This window comes from Coffea eugenioides, chromosome 9 (genome assembly GCF_003713205.1).
Source record: "Coffea eugenioides isolate CCC68of chromosome 9, Ceug_1.0, whole genome shotgun sequence".
NCBI lineage: Eukaryota > Viridiplantae > Streptophyta > Magnoliopsida > Gentianales > Rubiaceae > Coffea > Coffea eugenioides.
Window position 1 is genome coordinate 10,361,934 of NC_040043.1, and position 20,799 is coordinate 10,382,732.

General features: G+C 36.1%; 1 protein-coding gene and 1 long non-coding RNA gene across 2 annotated transcripts; both read left to right on the forward strand.

Annotated features, from left to right (window-relative positions):
- Positions 1 to 15,263: 15,263 nt before the first annotated feature.
- LOC113782185 (putative pentatricopeptide repeat-containing protein At1g12700, mitochondrial) lies at positions 15,264 to 17,141 on the forward strand. The gene has a single exon (XM_027328094.1). It carries the CDS (start codon positions 15,264 to 15,266, stop codon positions 17,139 to 17,141), a length of 1,878 nt encoding a protein of 625 aa, XP_027183895.1.
- A 364-nt stretch (positions 17,142 to 17,505) lies between these two features.
- Positions 17,506 to 20,350, forward strand: LOC113783774. The gene is made up of 3 exons (XR_003469975.1): positions 17,506 to 17,594; positions 19,716 to 19,957; positions 20,062 to 20,350. It is a non-coding gene; the product is annotated as an uncharacterized LOC113783774 (long non-coding RNA).
- The last annotated feature ends 449 nt before the right edge of the window (positions 20,351 to 20,799 follow it).

Consider the following 20,799-nt stretch of genomic DNA (forward strand, 5'->3'; position numbering starts at 1 on the left):
TTTCCTTTGCTCTCACTTTTTGCTTTCCTATTATTAAAGGTTTTTTGCTTTCTTTTTTATCATAATTTCAATTGTTATTCCTTAAATTGTTCATTTGTGATGACTAAAGTTAGAGTTTCAGTGAGGAGAGTGCTACTTGTTTTCTTGAAAGTATGGAGAACATTTGGCTTGTTTATGGTTGTTTTGCCCAGGACACTTTTTTTCCTTCTTTTTTACTTTCTAAATAAACGTGTGATGGGTAGACTTCATCTCTCCATAACAGCTTTTTTTTTTTGGTGGGATTTGACAGGGGATTGGGCTTGATGCATTAGAAGTCTCTTCTTCTCCCCTTTGTTGGTCGACTGTCTCTCTCTGAACCTCTTAGAGAGGCTCTTTCTCTCTTCTTCTTCATTTTCCAGCTGAAAACAACAATGAGCAAGATGGTTATGGATACCTTTGTCTTAAAGTTCTTCCCTTCCTGCCAAAAATTATTTAGCCCGTTATTTTTTTTAAATTATTTATTTGTCTAATATGCATAAATTTCTTATCTTTAGGTGAAATATTAGAAATTTCCTCCAACACCTTAATCAAATTTTGTAAGTTCTTGTTGATCCCTTATTAAAAATAGGTTCTATATGGTTAAATGTGTTTTGCTGCATCCTTCCCTTTCTATTGACAGATTTTGAAATACCAGATTTTATCAAAAATACCAGCCTTCTATTTTATAAAAATACCAGATTTTGAAAAATGATATGAATCAGAAAAGTCTATGCTCAATTATAGATGGTAGAAACTGTTATGTGAAAGTTGGCTCTAATAATTTCAAATTCACTCATTTAATTCTTAGTGAACAGTTTGATAATAGTAGGCTTCCTACATTTTATCATGCAACTTATTTTAGATGGGTTTTCCTTTTGGATTTGTATTGGTGCATGGCATATGTTTTTAGCAATTAAAGGATTATTATATGACTGATTAATATGTTAACAAGTTAGACAAAATAAGTTAGAGTGTTACTAATTGGCAGTAGAGTGAGAGGAGTCTTAACATGGGAAAGAACAAGCATACAAGGCATGTTGTTGATTTGCCAATTGACAGAGCAACTCTGTATGAACTTCAACTACATGTTGCCTAAGGTATATGTAATTTGGTGATAAAACACTGCACTCTACAGAATTATTTTGTTAGTTCTTGATTCTCATTTTCAAAATTTAAGTAGTGAAACTCTACCACAAATCCTTGGAAGTTGCTGCTAAGGTATAATTTGTTTATTATCTTTCATTTGCAAAGCACCAGATAACATTTTGTTCCATGTGTGTTGCTTGTATTAGGAACAAAAAGAGGTTTACTTGAAATATCACACCTAGCTAATCAGTCATTGCAAAAATGGTTGGTCTATGTGTCAATCTATTTTTTGCATATGATGTTTTGATTTGGACAAAAGATTAGAGGGATAATTTTAGAAACCTCTCCTGAGATTTTTGACAATTTCACTAAGCTCCCTTAAAGTTTTAAAAATTACACTTATCTCTCTTGATTTGATAGTTTTAGTAACAAAATCTTATAATAATATTGACTTGGACAATTTTTTAAATGAATATCCAAAAATGCCCTTGTGGAATGAGTTTTAATTTATTTTCCTATACAATTATAAGATTATTTAGTATAATTATAAGGAAAAGGTGGCAAATTTTTCATGTTCATATTTACTATTTGATAAACAACTATAATAATAATAATAATTTTATTACTATCATATGATATTTTATTATGAATTTAGATTTACAAAATAAAAAAGAAAATATTAAAATAATTCATTTAGAGTTTATAAATTTTTGGAATTAGTGGGATTATCATAATTTAGTAGTGCTTTTGGGCCATTTTTTTTATTTACTGTTAATTTTAATACCAAAAAATAGAGAACAAATATCAGCAAAAACATTGGATTGCATATAAAATTAACTTGTCAAAAAAATCGCTAGTTCGACATTTGGTTATAATAAAAATCTAGAGGTAATAGTGGTAATTCTACAGTTTTATTGGCAAAAAATTTAAAAAAAGAAATAAGAAGGAAAAAGAATAAAAAATAATGTTAAAACTCATTTTAAGTATAAGCATACCAAATAAGAGAATCTCATTAAAATATTTAAAGGTAAAATTGTTATTTTAAATGATAAGGGAGATATGTGTAATTTTTTAAATATTAGGGGAGCTCAGTGAAATTGTTAGAAATCTCAGGGAAGGTTTTTGAAATTATCCCAAGATTAAAATGTTTATTCCAGATTATTATAGAACAATGATGAAGTAGATACATACATACATATATATATATATATATAAATGAGACCATTAGATGTGGTGATTTTATTCCTAACATGCATTTAGAGACCATTAACATGTATAAGATTAGGAAATTATGGCTGCATATTTGCTCAATGCAGCAATTTTGCTAGAGAAGTTTTCTCAGTTATACTTGGCTTAGTGGCTTTGTAGCTTGACATATTACTGTTGCTTGGGTAAATATTTTTGTTGTAGGAATCAGTGCTTTTTTTATGAATTAATCTTTCCTACACTGGCAGTATATACACTATCAACATTGGATGAATAATAACTATGCAAAATTTGAATTTGAAATTCAATTTTTGTACATGTGTCATGGATTCAACAGTGGTAGTGTATGCACTATCAGTGTATATAAGATTTACTCTTTTTTTTATTGTCTTAAAGACTGTAGGGTGTAAAACACATTTACTCATGTCGATATATTCACCAAGATTTAGTTCTACCATTTTTTTTTGGAAAGTCATTTACTTTTTTATTATATAGAAGAGATTTTTATTATGGTTATAACACAGCATATGGTAGCACAAGTGTGATGTTGACGTGATTTGCTTCAAACAAGCAGATTTTCTCTGGGAAAAAATCATATGATTTGTTTTAGTAGTTGTATTTAACATGCATCTGCATTATATAAGTTGATTTTTTTTTTGGATATTTTAATATTTCAGGTTCTAATCTCAGTAATTTATGTTTTGCGCTGCTGGTTAAGCAGAACCACCCAAAAGAAAGAAGAGGTTGAGCTGGCTGGAATTCATCATATGCGAAACTTGATAGTTTTCTTTGATGAAAAAAATCTGGATTTGTTTTTCTTTTCCTTTTTCTGGTTTTGTCAGTTGGCTTTTTCTTTAATTTTGGTTTCTTAATCAATTTGGATGTGAATCTTTGGAAATGCATTCAGATGTTTAGTGCTTAATGCCTATTTACGGTTTGGCAGACAAATTCTTCGCTTCCTACTAATCCTTTGACTTTGTGATAGGTTTTTGATATAAGTACAAGTTTAATTTCAAAATATACGCATGTTTTACTGCATGTATACCGGTCAAATAAGTAGTTTAGTGCATATATCGGATCGATCACACATGGAGCAACTTTACAAGTACTAAGATCTTACTTATTCTACTATTTAGACTAAGAATCAATTAAAACAAGAGAAGTTGTAATTACTACTTTCTAACTAGTCTTCACTACATAACTTGCAAGGTAACAATGGAGAAAATTTACTAAATACTTGAGTCTAGGGATGTAGATTCCACTTATGGCATAAAAGATACAAATGAATAGAATTATCTCTTGTTACAACTCTTGTTTAATTAGGGATTCATTTCCAATACTACCAAAGCTCATTCTCTTGATGAAATGACCTAAATTAGACTAGTTTTCCCTATTCTTGTGGTGAATAACTAAATCTACTCTTGTTTCCCTATTATTGTGATGAATAACTAGATCTATTCTTGTTTCCTTCATGAAATGCAAGATTAATCCACTTAAGTGTATTTCTATTCTCATGAGTCTACTACTTAAGCTCTATTATGTTGTTCCATCATTATTACCAACCTTCATTGAATAATAACTTGCTATTAGTGATCAAGCAATAACAAGTGGTAAGTATGCATAATAGACAAGTTAATATAAGATGTAACAAGTATAAATCATATTCAACTCATATCAAATAGCAATAAGTTTCATCTACTCCCTAAATTTAGAAATTTAGCTACTCATATGATATATGACAAGAAAGAACTTAATTTCATTGGATGAACACATATTGAATCACTAGTAAAAAAATAGATAAAGAAAGATTTGCCAAAATAATGAAGAAGCTTCCAATGATCTTCTATTTCTTCAACAAAATAAGTTGTACAATGAAGTTTCCAATTGTTCTCATAATATTCTAGTTAGAGAGAACAAGACAAAACTAGAAAACTAAAAAAACCCTCCTAAAATCTAATGATAACTAACTCTAATGTCACTCTCCTTTTTTTCTAATGATTCTTACATGTCCAGTGTTAAGAGAGTCAAAAAGTGATTTTTGACAAGATATAAAGCTTTTTTTCTCCTCCTTTTGGAATCTTGAGTATGTGCAGCCGAAATTCTATTCAGAAATTGAGCTGGAAAGCAGTACGAAAATAGATCAAGTGGCAAAGTAAGTTGCAGAAATCAGACTAGAATACACGACCTCAGGAATACGCGACTTATGGTCGCGTATTGACAGCTCACATTTTCTTTTTTTTTTTCCGAAACGATAGGATTTTTCATTGCTTTAATGAGAAAGAGTACATATACGAGCAACGGCTCGAGAGAATCTATACAAAAAGTGTTCTAAGAACACTGAGGAAACAGTCTTTCCTCATCAACGATAACGCCTAAAGCATCTTCACTTAATTTTTTGCTAACTAACATATGTTCTTGTCTACACAAGTCAAAAGAGCACATGCAAAACAACCTCTGTAACTTAGAGATGTCTTCCAGTACTGTTGCCATCTTGATGTCCGCAGGGCTCTGCTGTTTGATTTGTCTCCATAGCTCCTTGTTACAAAACTTCAGCTTCACCTTACTCCAGTTTCGATGCACAGCTTTGCACAAGGCCAGCTTCAGAGCTAGTTCATCATCTAGGACTTTGCTTCCCAAACTGATCTCATTCATTAACCACCCTGTCATTCTATTCCTTGCATATTCCTTAACTGTGACTCCTATCCCAACAGTATGCTGTCCTTTTTTCTTTGTTGTTTCTATCTCCATTATCACAGCTCCCTCATTCGTAAAGTTCTGATCTTGCAAATCTTGTCTAGGGGCTGTTTCTTCTGTGCTCTTTCCAAATGTCGTGCCCTCTTCCTGCAGCTGTTCCATCCAATCCTTGTGTGCTCTTGCTATTGTTTTGAAAGGTGTAACTATGTCAGATTTCTCGAATTCCCTCTTATTTCTTTCTTTCCACACCTGCCATAGGATATTAGCCGTTAAACCAATGTGTTCCAACCCCTCTGGTCTAAACCTTGCTTCTGAAATCCTTAGCCACCATCGCTTGAAGTTCCCTTGTTGGTCCTTTGCCCCATCCCACTGAATAGGAGCTGCCTTCCAAATGTTCATCGAATGAGGACAGGTCAACAGGAGGTGTTCTACTATTTCCTGTGCAGTTCCACAAGTTGTACAAGTAGGATCACCCTGTCCCGTTCTCCTCCTCACTGCTTCCTTCACTGGCAGGGCTCCTTGAATGCATTTCCAAATGAAGAACTTGATCTTGTGCTTAATGTTTAAACTCCACAGAGTGTTCCACATTTGAACAACTTGAGGGCTACCATCTGCATAACTGGAACTTGCTCCATCAGGGTTGCCCTTTTTTCTTTTTCTGTTTTGCTTCATCAGGAGATTGTAGCCCGAGTTGACAGTGTATTGCCCTCCCGCCTTTGGTTGCCAATAAAAGCTATCCTCCCTCTCTGAAAGACTCAAGGGAATAGCTAGAATTTTGTGCGCATCATGACTGTTAAAATTTCTGAAGATGATATTCCTATTCCATCTTTGATGACTTATGAGCTCTTCCACCTTTTCCAGCCCACAATTGTTCCTTCGACTTGTAGTCGGTCTACCTGTAGTTGTATCTGGAATCCACTTATGTTCCCAGATGCTTGTACTATGCCCATTCCCTATCCTCCTAATCAGTCCTTCATTGAGTAGGCTTCTTGCTCCCATTAAGCCTTGCCAAAACCAGGATGCATTTTTGGTGGGACTGCAATGTAAGATGAACTCCTTTGGAAAATATTTAGCTTTTAACACTTTGGTCACCAACAGATTTGGTCTAGTAATTAACCTCCATACTTGCTTTCCTAGCAGAGCTTGATTGAAAGCTTCAAGGTCCTTGAATCCTAGACCTCCTGCCGTTTTTTCCCAAGCCATTCTTTCCCAAGAAATCCAGTGTATTTTGTTCTTTCCATTAGATTCTCCCCACCAAAAATTGGCCATCAGTGCACAGACATCTTTACACAATTTCCTTGGCAGCTTAAAGCACGACATAACGTACGTAGGCATAGCCATTGCGACTGCCTTCAGCAATACTTCTTTACCTGCGGGGCTCAGAAATCTGTTTTTCCAGTTCTAGAATCTTTTCCTTATATTGTCCCTCACGAATCCAAAAATCTGTTCTTTAGTTCTTGAGACAACCATTGGGAGCCCCAAATATTTGCCTTGTGTTGCCTCTATCATTCCTCCCAGAGCTTGACAGATTTCTCCCTTCTTCTCGCTGACCACGTTTTTGCTAAAGAACACTGCAGATTTGTCCAAATTGACCAATTGCCCTGAGGAGTTTTCATATACTTTCAAGACTTTCATAATCTCCCCTGCCACTTCCTTATTTGCTTTACAAAAGATGATAGAATCATCAGCAAAAAAAAGGTGAGTAAGAACTGGACCCTGCCTGCTAATCTTTAGACCTGCAATTCTTTTGCTTTCCTCAGCTCTTCTCAACAAGTTCGAGAAGCCTTCTGAGCAGATTAAAAACAGGTAAGGGGACAAAGGGTCCCCCTGCCTGATTCCTCTCTCTGGGGACACATAACCTTTGACTTCGCCGTTACAATTGAAAGAGTAACTCACTGTCTTCAGGCAGCTATGGATCCAGTTGATCCACGTAGCACAGAATCCCATTTGTTCCATCATAGCAAGCAGAAAGTGCCACTCCACCCTATCGTAGGCCTTTGCCATGTCCAATTTGATTGCCATGTAGCCTTCTTTCCCCTGTCTTTTGTTTTTTAGATAATGCATATACTCATGAGCAATAATCACATTATCCAAAATCTGTCTATCAGGAATAAAAGCAGATTGAGTTTTGCTTATGCAAGTATCCAGAACATTCTTCAGTCTATTGGCCAAGATTTTGGATATGATTTTGTAGATCACACTGCATAGACTGATAGGCCTGTAATTTTTCAAATTGATTGGATGCAGAGTTTTGGGAATGAGAGATATGACAATATGGTTCACAGACTTAAGCATGAGACTTGAGTGAAAAAAAGCTTTGATTGCTGGTATGATATCATTCTTAATGGAGCTCCAGAAATTCTGAAAAAAACATTGGAGTCATTCCATCATGACCTGGTGCTTTTTCTGGATTCATAGAGAACAAAGCCTCATGGATTTCTTTCTCGCTAACTTCCTTGATCAGATTATCATTCATCTCCTGAGTGATTGAGTGTGGAATACCAGATAAAATTTCTGTCATTTCACCTCTCCCTCCACTCGTGAACAGCTCCTTAAAATAGACAGCAATTTCAGTCACAACCTCATCCTCATTGTTAGTCCAAGACCCATCCTCTCTTTGTATTTTGCTCAAATTATTACTCACTCTCCTCCCCTTGACGTAAGAGTGAAAATACTTAGTATTTTTATCCCCTTCCCGCAGCCAACTAATTCTAGCCTTTTGACTCCAAAAGATTTCTTCCTCCTTATAAGCTTCGGCCAGCTGCTTCTTAAGTTCCCTTACCTCCCCGTTTCTCTTATCTGAATCTGAGTTCCTAACTCTATCCAGCTCTTGCTTAAGATCATTAATTTTGCTCCTAGAATTAGATTGGACTTTATTTCTCCACTTCAAAAGTTCGATTCTGCAATTTCTAATCTTCCTAGTTACTTTGAACATTTTAGAACCATGTTCCTCCTTGTTCCAAGCCTGCTCCACCACTTCCTGAATCCGCTCTTTGTGGAGCCATCTCTTATCAAAATAAAACCTCTTCTTCTTCCTTCCAATCCCTGGATTAGTATCTAGTAAAAGTATAGAGTGATCAGAAGCAAGGGTATCAATGTGTTGACACCTTGCCCTCTCAAACTTTTGAAACCACTCCACACTTCCAAGACATCTGTCAAGCCTTTGTCGGACTTCACCTTCGTTATCCCAGTGATTACTCCACGTCCAAGGGTGACCTTCAAAACCTATATCCACTAATCTATTACAATCTATGAAATCTCTAAAGTCCCTAAAACTCCTCTCCTCCCTATACGCTCCCCCCCATTTTTCATCATTGGACAAAATATCATTAAAGTCACCTGTGATTAAGAATCTGGATCCCCACAATCTGCTTCTATTAGTTAACACTCTCCATTGTTCTTTCCTAAATCTCTGGTCACAACTGGCATAAACTCCAATAAACCACCAAGTAGCCCGGGACTCATTATCTTCCACTTTGGCTTCTATAGTGAAGGCTGTAGTGTTTACCTCCACAATTTGTGTTTCCTTAGTCCATAACAAAGCCATTCCACCTGCCCTATTCATAGCTTCCACTGTCACATTATGATCCAACCTTAGATTTCTAGCTATTCTATCTATCACATTCTTCCTGTTCTTAGTCTCGCTTAAGAAAATCATACTTGGGGAGGAGAGGTTGTTAACCTCCCTCAGACTGGGAACTGTCAAGGGACTCCCCACCCCTTGGCAATTCCACACCACAACTCTCATTTGCAACTGGAGATCCCATTAAGGAAGGACCCCTCTCCCTTTCCCCTAGTCTCTTCAGAATATAGCTCAACCATAGGTTTAGATTTTTTCCCTTGAGTTGCATCCTGTTGTGCTTCCTCCATCAATTCATCTTTAATCAACATCTTCCTTTTTCCAGTTCTAGCCTGAGAAAAGTCATTACCATTTAACACTTGTAATGGTTTTCTAGTTTTGACTGGAGGCTTTAACTTTCTAAAGGATCTCCTGTATTGCCTTTCTATCACCCCTCCCATCTTTTCATCTCCCAGGGAGTCCTGATGAAGAACTAAGACCCCTGCCTCTTTCTCCCTGAGCTCGGCTTCCAGGTTTTGGTTGTGCACTGCCACCTCTACATCCTCCTCCATCTCTTCCGCTGCAGTACAAGTATGGATTCCTTCCCCCATTTGAAAAGAGGTGGTGAGAACAAGGCCCTCTTTCTCAACGTTCATCTGTCTCTCCACCTTATCATGTGATCCTGCCTTATCTTCCTCCTCTCTAGTTGAGATTTCTACATCCAGCTCTGTTCTAAAATCAGAACCTACTATCTCCCGCTCCTGGTTGCTACCACTTCGTTTACCAGAGAACTCCAATCCATCTACAAGGTTCTTCAGATTTTGTGGCCTATTTTTTTCCTGTTCGACCATCTCCCCATTCCTAAATGTCCAGTAGCGTTTATCACTCCCCTCGGTCGACCTCCCAAATTTTTCCTGGGGTGAAATCCTAGTGTTCCCTGCTCTCAGCCAAGGACCGTACTGGTTCTCAGCATTGTTACCTCCTAAACTTCGCTTTTCTTTGCAGGACCTCTCACTGTGTCCTACAATCCCGCAGTTATAGCAGAAATCCGGACATCTTTCGTATTTGAAAGCTATCCATTTTCCAGCTCCCGCAATCCTGACCACGGTACCTCTGAGAAGAGGTTTAGATAGATCGACCAAAGCTAACACTTTCAAATGTCTACCCTCCTTCCCTCCAGATTGTGGGACTAAAACCTCCTTAACATCAATAAAAACTTCTCCTATCTTTTTTCCAACCTCCTTAGAAAGCCAGTGAACTGGTAAGTTCCAGAGTTGCACCCACAGAGGTGCTGTCATGAAGGCTTTGTAATCCTCTTCTATACCTTCTACCCATCTTTTCAGGACTAACATCTGATTGTCTATAACCCAAGGCCCCCCCTCTACTATTTTGTGCTGATCATCAGGATTTTGCACGTTTAACTGGAACACGTTAGGTCCCAGTTCCACCACGGACAGATTCCTGGGGTACCCCCAGGCCACAGCCACAAAGTTTTTAATTCCAGTGAAATTAATAACTTTTTCTCCTATAACTCGACCAATAAGGCTGTTCTCACAAGCTCTCACCCCCGTATGAAAGTCCTCCAGCTCCAACGTCGGTCCTAGCAGCTCATTCCCTTCAAGGGAAAATTTCTGTAGGAGCTCTGTCAAATCTCCCTCCATGGTACTGACCAGCAATTCCACGTGGTATAACCACCCACACTCAGGAAAACCCAACGCAAAACAGACAGCAAAGGGACCCAAAAAAAATAACAAAAGATAAGAGTGGACCAAAAAGCTAAACAGAAAATAAGGTTTCAGCAAAGAAATTAGACAAATAGAGAAGAATAATGATCTCTGCTCACTTGTGCCGCATACGCAAGACAAAGGAAAGAAAGAACACTGACTCTCTTTTGTCCAGGCATTAGCAAAACATCAGTTGGTAGTGGCGCTTGATCTTCTGCCCTTCATGCACTGACTAGCTGTAGCTGATCTACGTTCCTTTAAACTTGAATCCAAAGACCCTCATAGTTGATTATTGATCGATGGTTTCCTAGATGTAGATTTGCGGGAATGTGGAAATTTGAAAATATTTGAAAAGTGCTGACTTCCCACCAAAGAGGTGAAAGGGCTCTTAACCCAAGAGAGAGCACAACTACTTTAGAGTGAGAAAACCTCTACTATAGTGAGAGGAACTTGACAGCTCGCATTTTCACTTATGCAAATTTTGCACCACTTCAACTGATATTTTCTCAATGATGGAGGCCAAACTAACTCTTGTGCAGAACATGAAAGTTGTAACCCTTTGAGTTAACTTTCCAATGCCTCAAGAATCATCTAATTTGGAGATTTGTGGACCAAGAATTGACCAAAATACCCTCTACTAGTCAAAACTCTATTTCAGCTTTTGACATTGAAAATGCACTTCTGTATTTCAACTTTTTGACAATGAAAACGACTGAATTAGGCTTCAATATCTCATACCAAATGTAGACCTGTCTCTTAGTTTCAAAATGATACCAGAATCACCTCAATCCAATACTTGTAACTCATGATATAACCAAAATACCACAAGGTATCAAAGTTGGAAAACTTGCATTTCATCTTTTGAGTATTTTGCACTTCATGTCTTCTTTTTATCACTTCAGATCATCAATAATCATCCAATTCTCTTCTCAATTCATGCCATTTGATGATTGACTCATTAAACCTACAAAAACATGAAGTTTTACCATTAGAATCCATAGAAATGCAATTTCTATCACTTTAACCACAAAATACATATTTTCACTATAATCTTAGCTAATTAGCTACAAAAGTGACTAAAACACACCAAAACTAAATAAGAAAGCACACTTAAAAACATTCAAAATATGCACTTATCACTTTGTTGCTATTGTTTTGCTTCATATCGTGGTTTCACATGCCCTATGCTAGATTTGATGGTCTAACATATTAATTATAATTATCTTTTATGCTCTAATATGTTCCAAATTTTTATTACAAGATATTAAGATATGCAACAAAGAATTGGAGAAATTCTTTTCTCAAAGTGCACATTATTTAGTTCTCTATTTTTTTCCCTGGAAAAAAGTTAATCTAATTTGATTTTGTCTTTTCTTTTTCCTAATTAATTTGATTTTTTCAGAATTTGTTAGTTCTATATTATTGATAGATAAAGGAACAAAGGATAAAGAAGGCTGTTTTTCTCCATTTAGCCAGGAAAGGTGTGTTTTAATGTTTTTGTGTTCTTTTCATTTTCCCCCCTTAGTAGTTTATTGTAATTTTTTGCTCCCTTTGCCCTATTTATTGGTCTTGAAAAAAGTGGAGATTATTTGGGAAGGTTATTTTATTTTCTCTAGATTTAAAGTTAGTAGATTACCTATTTCATTTTTATCTTTTATGTTTTTCTCTTCTTGTATTTTTTGCATCCTATTGAAGCATTCCTTGAAGCTGCAATAAATGGATTGTAGGAATGAAAAGATTAACCTCCAAGTGAAACTTCATATATAGGGGAATATCTAACTGTTTTGCCAACAATACAAAATAAAAAACAATTGATTGCGGCTAGATTATCTATGCATTTTGTCCCTTTCAAAATCATTGCAATTTTTAAATCATTTTGAATTTTTTTTGAATCTTTTGCTGACATAAGCACAAAAACAAGGATTAGGAAATTCCTATGGTAGATTTAATATAAATTAGGGAACTTAAGTGGCGTGCCACTTTTACTGTTTCATTTGAGCACAGGGACTTGACAATTTAGGAACGGGTTTAACTAATGAAATGGGTGAAATTGTTTAAAAAATGTCTTTTTCAGAAAGGTGAAACATATTTAAATTGTAGCACTAAAGAAGTTGTCAATTTCTTTTTTATTGATTTTTTTTATACAGTATGTATTATAAAAAAACTGTATTTGTCTCCCTTCTTTTCTGAAATTCAAGTAAGAACTTACATACAACCCATAAGTAATGACAAAAGGGTGCAGAATATTGGCTGATTAATATCTTGTTGCATTTTGGGAGCTCAAGTGGGAATGTAAAATTTGGTTTAAATCCATTTGACTAGTGTGCAGTTTCAAAGCTTTAAACATGAGATACACAATTTTTATATTTAGTCTAACTCAGCCAAATAAATAGTTGTACATCTGCTTGGCGAGTTTAAGTGTAGAGATGTTTTATTACATTTGATGAAACAAGAGTATGAAGCCTCCTTGTTGAGTTCTTACTTTATGTTATTTAAATAGTCAAAATTAGTTCAAAAATAATATTGCAAGTCTTCTATTCTATAAGTTTCTATATTCTTTTTTTGATGTTTCTACCTTTTATGAATTCCAAAGAAATTGAACTTCTTTTGTCTTTTGGTGACTTTAATTCCAAGATTCAAAAACTGTTTTGAATAAGTTTCAACTATTATATGAAAACAAGATTAAAGTGATAAAATTTGTTGAGTCGATGGATGAATATTTTGGCCTCAAATGCCATTTTGAAAAGTGTTAATACTTTTCCTTGCTGTTATCATGTGCCCTAAATATTTCCATTGTATATCTATTTGATTTGCTTTATTAGATCTCATTTGCTATGTCAATAAAGTTCTAAACCTGAGATAATGACTTGTTTATCTTTTTACAGATTGGAAGCATATGCAGCTCTCCACTCCCAATTGTGCTGAGTCTTGTATCTCATGCTATTTATATTAAAAAAAGCGTCTCATGGGTGTTAGTAGTTGAGAGAAACAGGGCATTTCATAGCCTTTTTGTATTTTTATAATTTGTACCTTTTGAAACATTAAGAATATTGTAATGATATTGCTTTCTATTGGTAAAATCTGGCAGAGAAAGAAATCTAGCAAGTCCTGTAACTTACAATTATACTTGTCTTTTCTTTTTCTTTCTAGATGAGAGTCCTATTTTCTTAAGTCTGCTAATGTGGATGCACTTCACAGTTATAGTATTATCGGAAATTACTTTTGCGAATTGCTTTAGAAACTTTTGAATGGATAAATATAATACAGCTTTATCTAATTTTGAATGGATGAATACAATATTTATTGATGCGAATTCCTCCACGACGGTGAAATTCATCCTCATGATTCCCACGACCTTGATGGATAATTTCCAGGTTTGGTTGGCGGAATTCCTTTCGACCCAATCTAACCCTCTAAGTTGCGAACGCTCTTGATATGATCTCAACCCGCGACTTAACGAATTAGCGAACCAAGGAATTTGGTAGAACGGTACCACACACAAGTGTGGTTCTTATTTGATAAGCCGAGTTGAACTTCCTAGAAACTATCTAAGATGTTCAAGGGATGCTTGCAAGAAACCAAGAGAATTCTCTCAATTTTATTAATCAATCAAAATCTACCTATTGTTGTTGGCTTGAAGCTTATTTATAGCTTCTTACAACTCAAATCCTAATTCGACTGGGAACTAGGAATAATCCTAATAAGGTTTAGAAAACTAGAATTCAGTCCAACTATGGCCCATCATGGCCGAATCTAAACAAGTGGGCTTGGCCAATTTTAATAACTAAGAGTAAGACTAATGACTAACATTGGCAGGGACTCCTTGACTCGAGTCACTTGCTTTATTCCACTAACTTGAAACGAAAACTAATTAACTTGAAGCTTGCGAAGCATTACTCCGAACCACCTTCAAAGATTGAACTAACTTCCTTAGCTTCTTGTACCAGGCATATCAAGATATTCAATTGCTCCTTCGTACACTTGGCACGAGCTCTAGTGATTGGTCCGATTGGTATCACCCCGTCCTTGGTGGTAGCTTGGATGATCGCATCATTTATGATTCAGCTTAATATAATTTGCAACAATTATATACTATGTATAATTGGAAAAACATAAATAATTGGGTAAACTTGAAATTCAATTATGTACCATGCATAACTGGAGCAATCTAAATAACTAGGCAAACATGAAAATTTCCACGAGCATCGTTCTCCTCCTAGTAGTTCTTGAAAGTGTGAAAGCAAATGTAGCATCAAATGTTTTATTTCTTATGCACGTTTAGTCCTAATGATTGATTTTAATCAATTACTACTAGGTCATGTGCCGGCAACTAATTTTTGTAAAAAATTAAAAAGTCAATAGTATATTACTAGCCATAATCTGTAATAAAAGATACCAAATACTAACATGCTAGTCACGTAAATAATTATTCTTTAACCTAATTGTTTGGTCAATCGAATTTTTATATTTTTGAACTAAAAACTAATTACTCACATAATCTGTTTTATTACAAATTATGACCAACAATATTCCTTTCAAGATTTTTAAACCTTCTTAAACAATTAATTGTCAGTGGCTAACAGCATATGAATGGATTCCAGTTACAGTTGGTGTAAATGAGTCAATAGGACTGCAATTACTTTCTTCCAAACTTTAGAAACTTGAAATGCCATCGTGCCTCAAACATTTATGACCAAAACTGCAATTCTCACCACCATAACATGTACAAACCAAAAATGTGTTGGCGGCAGCATAATCAAATATAGAGTTCCCACAAAATTACTACCTTGTAAATGATTTCTGATTCCTCGGGCTCCAAAGCTTGTCCTCTTTCTCCTGCAAAAGCCACCTTTTTGCTATTCGGATCTGCTTTTGTATGTTTGACTGAGAAATCCGACCCGCCTGAGAGCTTGTCTTGAGTGAAGTTAGCAGAGGCAAAGAGCAGCAGGGGATTTGTGCTAGTACTACTTGTTTCGATGAAGATTAACGGGAGAAATATTGGTGCCCATTCCGTTAAGAGATCATCCATGTCATCTGTCAATCGCAATGCTGGAGGTATTTCTGAGCATTTCCCTCCAAGGCCACTTCCTGTTTCATTACCCTTTTCTTGTATCAGCGGCAATTTTGGTTTTTTTTTGGCCCATTTTCATTCTGCTAGGAGAATTAAGTCTCAGAATAAGGGACTATTTAAATCTGGGTTTGCTGATAGTATTCACAATCTTGATGATGCCGTGGGTTTGTATAAGCAAATGGTCCGGATGAGGCCTCTGCCTTCTGTTATTGATTTCGCCCAATTGCTTGGCCGTGTGGTCAAGATGAAGCAATATTCTGCTGCTATTTCGATTTACAAAGATATGTGCTTCTTGGGTGGTATTCCTATTAATGACTATACCATGAATATGGTCATTAATTGTTACTGCCTCTTAGATAGGACTGATTGTGGTTTTTCTGTTCTGGGATCCTTCCTCAAGCACGGTTATTTGCCTGACGTTTGCCTTTTCACCACTTTACTCAAAGGGCTATTTGGACAAGGTAAGGTTCTTGAGGCACAAGAGTTATTCAGGAAGATAATATGTGGAAAACTATGTCAACCCAATGATAAAATGTTTGGGACTGTAATAGATGGGCTGTGCAAGGTGGGGAACACTCGTGCAGCCATTGAATTTTTGAGGATAATGGAAAGAGGAAAGTGCAAGCCCAATACTATCGTGTATAACACCATCATTGACAGCTTATGCAAGGATAGGATGGTGGATGAAGCTCTTGCCCTTTTCTCTGAGATGATTGATAAGGGCATTCCCCCAAACGTCATCACTTGTAGTTGTTTGATTCAAGGGTTGTGTAATAATGGTAGATGGAAAAATGCTGAAAACATCTGGAATAGGATGGTTGATTATAATATTTCTCCTAATGTTTATACATATAACGTCGTGGTTGATGCGCTTTGTAAGGAAGGAATGATCGAAGAAGCCGAGAAGGTAATTCATACCATGATTCAACAGGGCAAGAGTGCTGATATGGTCACCTATAATTCACTGTTGGATGGCTACTGTCTAATAGGCCAGATTCCTGGTGCAAAAAGAGTTTTTGATCTGATGAATGATGGAGGAGTAGCTCCTGGTATTCAAAGCTATACTATTTTAATCAACGGATTTTTCAAGCAAAAGAAAGTGGATGAAGCTATGCATCTCTTTAGACAGATTCAATGTAAAGGATTGAAACCTTCAGTTGCTACTTATAACATTGTCCTGCAGGGCTTATTTAGGGAGGGAAAGTGTGCTACTGCAAAACGAGTTTTCAATGAGATGCCAGCTGCTTCACTAAATCCTAATTTTTACACTTATTGTGTCATTTTGGAAGGTTTCACGAAGAATGCAAATATGAATGAAGCATTGTTATTATTAGAGAGGATGGACTCTGACCGGGTAGACCTTGACATTACCATGTTCAATATCATCATTAATGGGTATTGCAAGAAGGGGATGCTTGATCTTGCACAAGACATTTTTCAAAGTCTTCCTAATAAAGGATTGCATCCTAATGTTGTGACATACAATACAATGATAAAAGGACTTTGTGAAGCAGGAAAGCTGAAAGAAGCTAAAGAGTTTCTTGTGAAAATGAAAGATGATAACTGTTCGCCAAATGCCCGTACTTACAATATCATCGTCCGTGGATGTCTTAAATGCGGTGAATATTTTGAGGCACAAATGCTTCTTCAGGAATTGTTTGCAAGAGGGTTTTCTCCTGATTTATCTACTGTTTCAATAATTGTTGATTTAGTTTCTAGTGAAGGGAACAATTCTATGCTGCTTGATATGGTTTTAAAGGTTGCTCCCTACACCCCTGGGTGAGCATCTTGTAACTTTTCTGGATAAAGGATTGCATTTTGATGTTTTGACGTTTTGTCTGATCATATGGCCTTTGTGAAGCTGGGCTGCTAAAGGAAGGTAAATATGTTTTTATGCAAATGGAAACAGATGCTTGTCAACCTAATCACCTTCCGTGCAACACTATTTAATGGTTGTCTTAGAAGAGTAGATATGTCAAGGCCAGAATGCATCTCCAGAAAGTGCTTGCGAAAAGTTCCCATGAAATTCATCTACATTTTCAGTGTTACTCGATTTGGTTCAAACTGAAGGGAGCAACTGAATCTTCTTCATATGGTTCTTTAGTGGCTCCCAAATCCCATCAATATGTTTTAAAGCTGTAAATGGGTGATTGCAGATGCATTTTGTTGTTTGAGACCCTTGAACATCTCGTCTATTTGGGGATGGCATGGAGGGATAAATTGGGAGCGGGAGAAGGTACGTGCTATTGTCTTATCTCTCTCTCTCTCTCTTACTTGAATGACTTATAAGTGAATGAAACTATTTCACATTCGAGTCTGCAGAGGTCTCTAGATATTTTGCTTAAATTTTACTATTTAATTCACAAGTGTAATGGCTACTATATCGTACCACTTGCTGTCTTGTTCAGTTTAGGTCAAAACCATCATTTCCAGTTTGCTATTGAGTACTAAGTGCTCCATCTAATCAGCGAAATTGAAGTTTAACCTTTATAAAACACTGTTTTAGGAGTAGGTTTGATTTTTTTGGTCCTTCGTAATTTGTCTAAATTTTTTCGTTTCATAGCTTTTGCCGATGACTAGTCTTTTCATTCACTTTGCCTTTGCTTGTCTGAGCACCTTTTCATGGGTATTGGGCTTTTCAACTAGTCTTGTGTTTCTATTCTGTCCAAATTTGTGGGCTAAGGTCTGCATTGTGAAAGACGTTGTTTTCAGAAACATTTTGTGCAGAAAGGTACTTTGAAAACAAAAGAGGGTGGTTATTTCCATAGTAGCATTTTCTACAATGTTATTGTTTTAGGGTTTCTTTAGGATTGAACAATCAAGTAACATCTTGAAACATCTACAATGTTATTGTTATTCGATATTTGTAGATTTGGCGCCAGATTCAAATGTTTTCTCCAAGACCAAATGAGTGAGTAATGGAAGCTGGAAATATTAAATGGATGAGAATTGGTCACTTGAGACTTTTACCCATTCTTTAATTTTCAAGCTTTGCTAAGATCTACTTAGTTGCTCATGGTTGACTCATTTTTTCGAGTTTTGAGTTCCTCTCACTGTTTTCTGTTGTTGTATTTATACCTCTGAGGAGATTCTCTGGGAGGTTTTCTCATGACATAGTTTTGCTTTGAAGTTACTTTCCATGAGCTTTGCATTTGGCAGTAGAACTAGACCAGTCAACTGTTCAGATACCTGCATCATTGATTATCAGTTCATTAGTTAAAATATGAGTTTCATCACCACTTGGCTTCAAAGACTAAAGGCATCTACTCTATAAAAGGCCTTTAAAACGAGGCAAATCAGGGATAGATACAAAAGAAAGTAGAGAGGAAGCCGGGAAAAAAAACCGAAGAAGTTAAAAATTAGCAAATCTGATTTGTCAATTTTCGACTCATCAACTGTCTTAGACTTGACAATCTGATCTTTATTCAGTTGATCATATTAGCGGATCATTCTTGGGCATTTGAATGATGTTCATGAATCAGTGCACTGTCCTGTGGTCGTCAAAAGACACTTCCTCATGCAACTAACGTTAAGAATGCCTGCAACAAGATCGACGGTGCTTTAAACACCCAATTATGATGCTCTTCAACATCTGTTTTGGTCTTTTATGCATGGTTTGTAGTACCAAGAGCCAGAAGATTCTGAGGCTTTATGCCATTAAAATGTGCTGTAGCCTTCAATCATATTAACCTAAATGCAAGAACTATCATAACAATCAAACTTAATGCCTTCTTGTGTTTAGATCATCCATCGACTGAAATAGATTGGATGGCGCTTTGCACATTCATTTTCTGGTAGTTGCATACTGACAAATCCCTTGTTTATTTAAACGCTTCATCATATGACCCTTTAAGAGTAATTGTGTTTTAGACCACATATTTTAAGAATTAAAAACAAATTTAAGCAATCAGTGAATTTCCTATGCATTCATGGTGCTTATATTTTTTTCATATAAATCACAACTCATCTTTTTTGTTTTTTTGGGTACTCCATAACGTAATTTGTTTTGAAGGCTATGAAAGGCAAAAACGGCTAAGATGGTCGATCTACTTGGTTTGAATTGCCCTAAAATGACAAAAATGCATACAGGGGCCAATTTTTACCTTCTTTTTTCAGCTGCCATGAAAGGCAAAATTGGCGTTGATTCAAGGTTAATTACCCTAAAACCCATGTAGTGATTTAAGGTTGATTTAAGGCTCTAGACAAATGTCAGTTAGGTGATTTGGTGTGGGGGAAGCCAGAGAAGCTGGAAACTACAGGTCGCATACTTGCCTTGGACTACTATCTCAAATGCAATGCTTAGGTGGTGATAAAATGTGTACTAAATTTTTGTTCTTTTAACGCAACTAACATACAGTGGTTGAAAATGGGGGAAAACTGGAGTGTCGGCCAATGGTAATTATTCTGTCTTGGAAGAGCCTTGCAAGAGAAGAGCACAATTCTTGTCTTAGATGAAGCCACTGCATCTGTTGATACTGCAACCGATGGTACAATACAAAAAGATCAACAGTCAAGAATTTAAAGATCGAACGGTGGTTACTATAGCTCACAGAATCCACACAGTTATAGATAGCGATATTGTATTGGTCCTCAGTGATGGTAAGAAAACAAATGAACATCTCAATTTTTTTTTACATGTACTTCTAGTTGTGTACTCTTTGGTGTTCAATTCATTAAACTCATGATTGTTGTTCCATGAACAGGGTGGATAGCAGAGTATGACACACCAGCAAAGCTACTGGAAAGAGAGGATTCTTTCTTCTCAAGACTGATAAGAGAGTACTCAAAAGATCAGAGAGTTTTAGTAGCTTTTCCAAGTTGCAAAGCTAACTCTGATCACAAGATGCACGAAAACCAAAGTGGAGGCATCCTGACCACCAAGATATCATAATTACTACGGTGTAAGTGAAGTCTTCTCAGAAACAAAAGAAAGTTTGGACCAGTCATAGCCACAATAAAGGCTACAGTTCGTGGCTGCAGCACCAAGAACTCCTTAAGGTACATTAGATTAGGCAAAGCATTCTTGATTTAATTCTCGGGTTGAAATATGTTTTGTCTACAGATTTTGTTCTATGTCAGAAAACCATAATAGAGAGATCTCCACAATGTAATAGAGTCATTCACAAACTACTCATGCAACTGCCAGAAAAAAAACTGCTTTTTCAATAACATGAGTTGCAGTTCATGATCGAACTCCCTATTTTTTATCAATGGTAGAGATTATGGCATAAGATGATGGCAGAAATTGTGGCAAAGATTATGGCATAAATCATGCCCACGATTTGTTCATTAATTGTGTATATATAGTTACCTAGAATAGAATATCAGTAATTAGGACATTAGCTGTAATTAGCTATGTATAGATGACTACCTAAAATAGATTGTACAGAAATTCTTATTTAAGGGAAATGATCATGAAGTAAAAGGCATTCAGCCAATTT

What these genes read in the sequence shown, in the direction of transcription:
- LOC113782185 (XM_027328094.1), top strand. Translation starts at nt 15,264, where the DNA reads ATGAAGATTAACGGGAGAAATATTGGTGCCCATTCCGTTAAGAGATCA.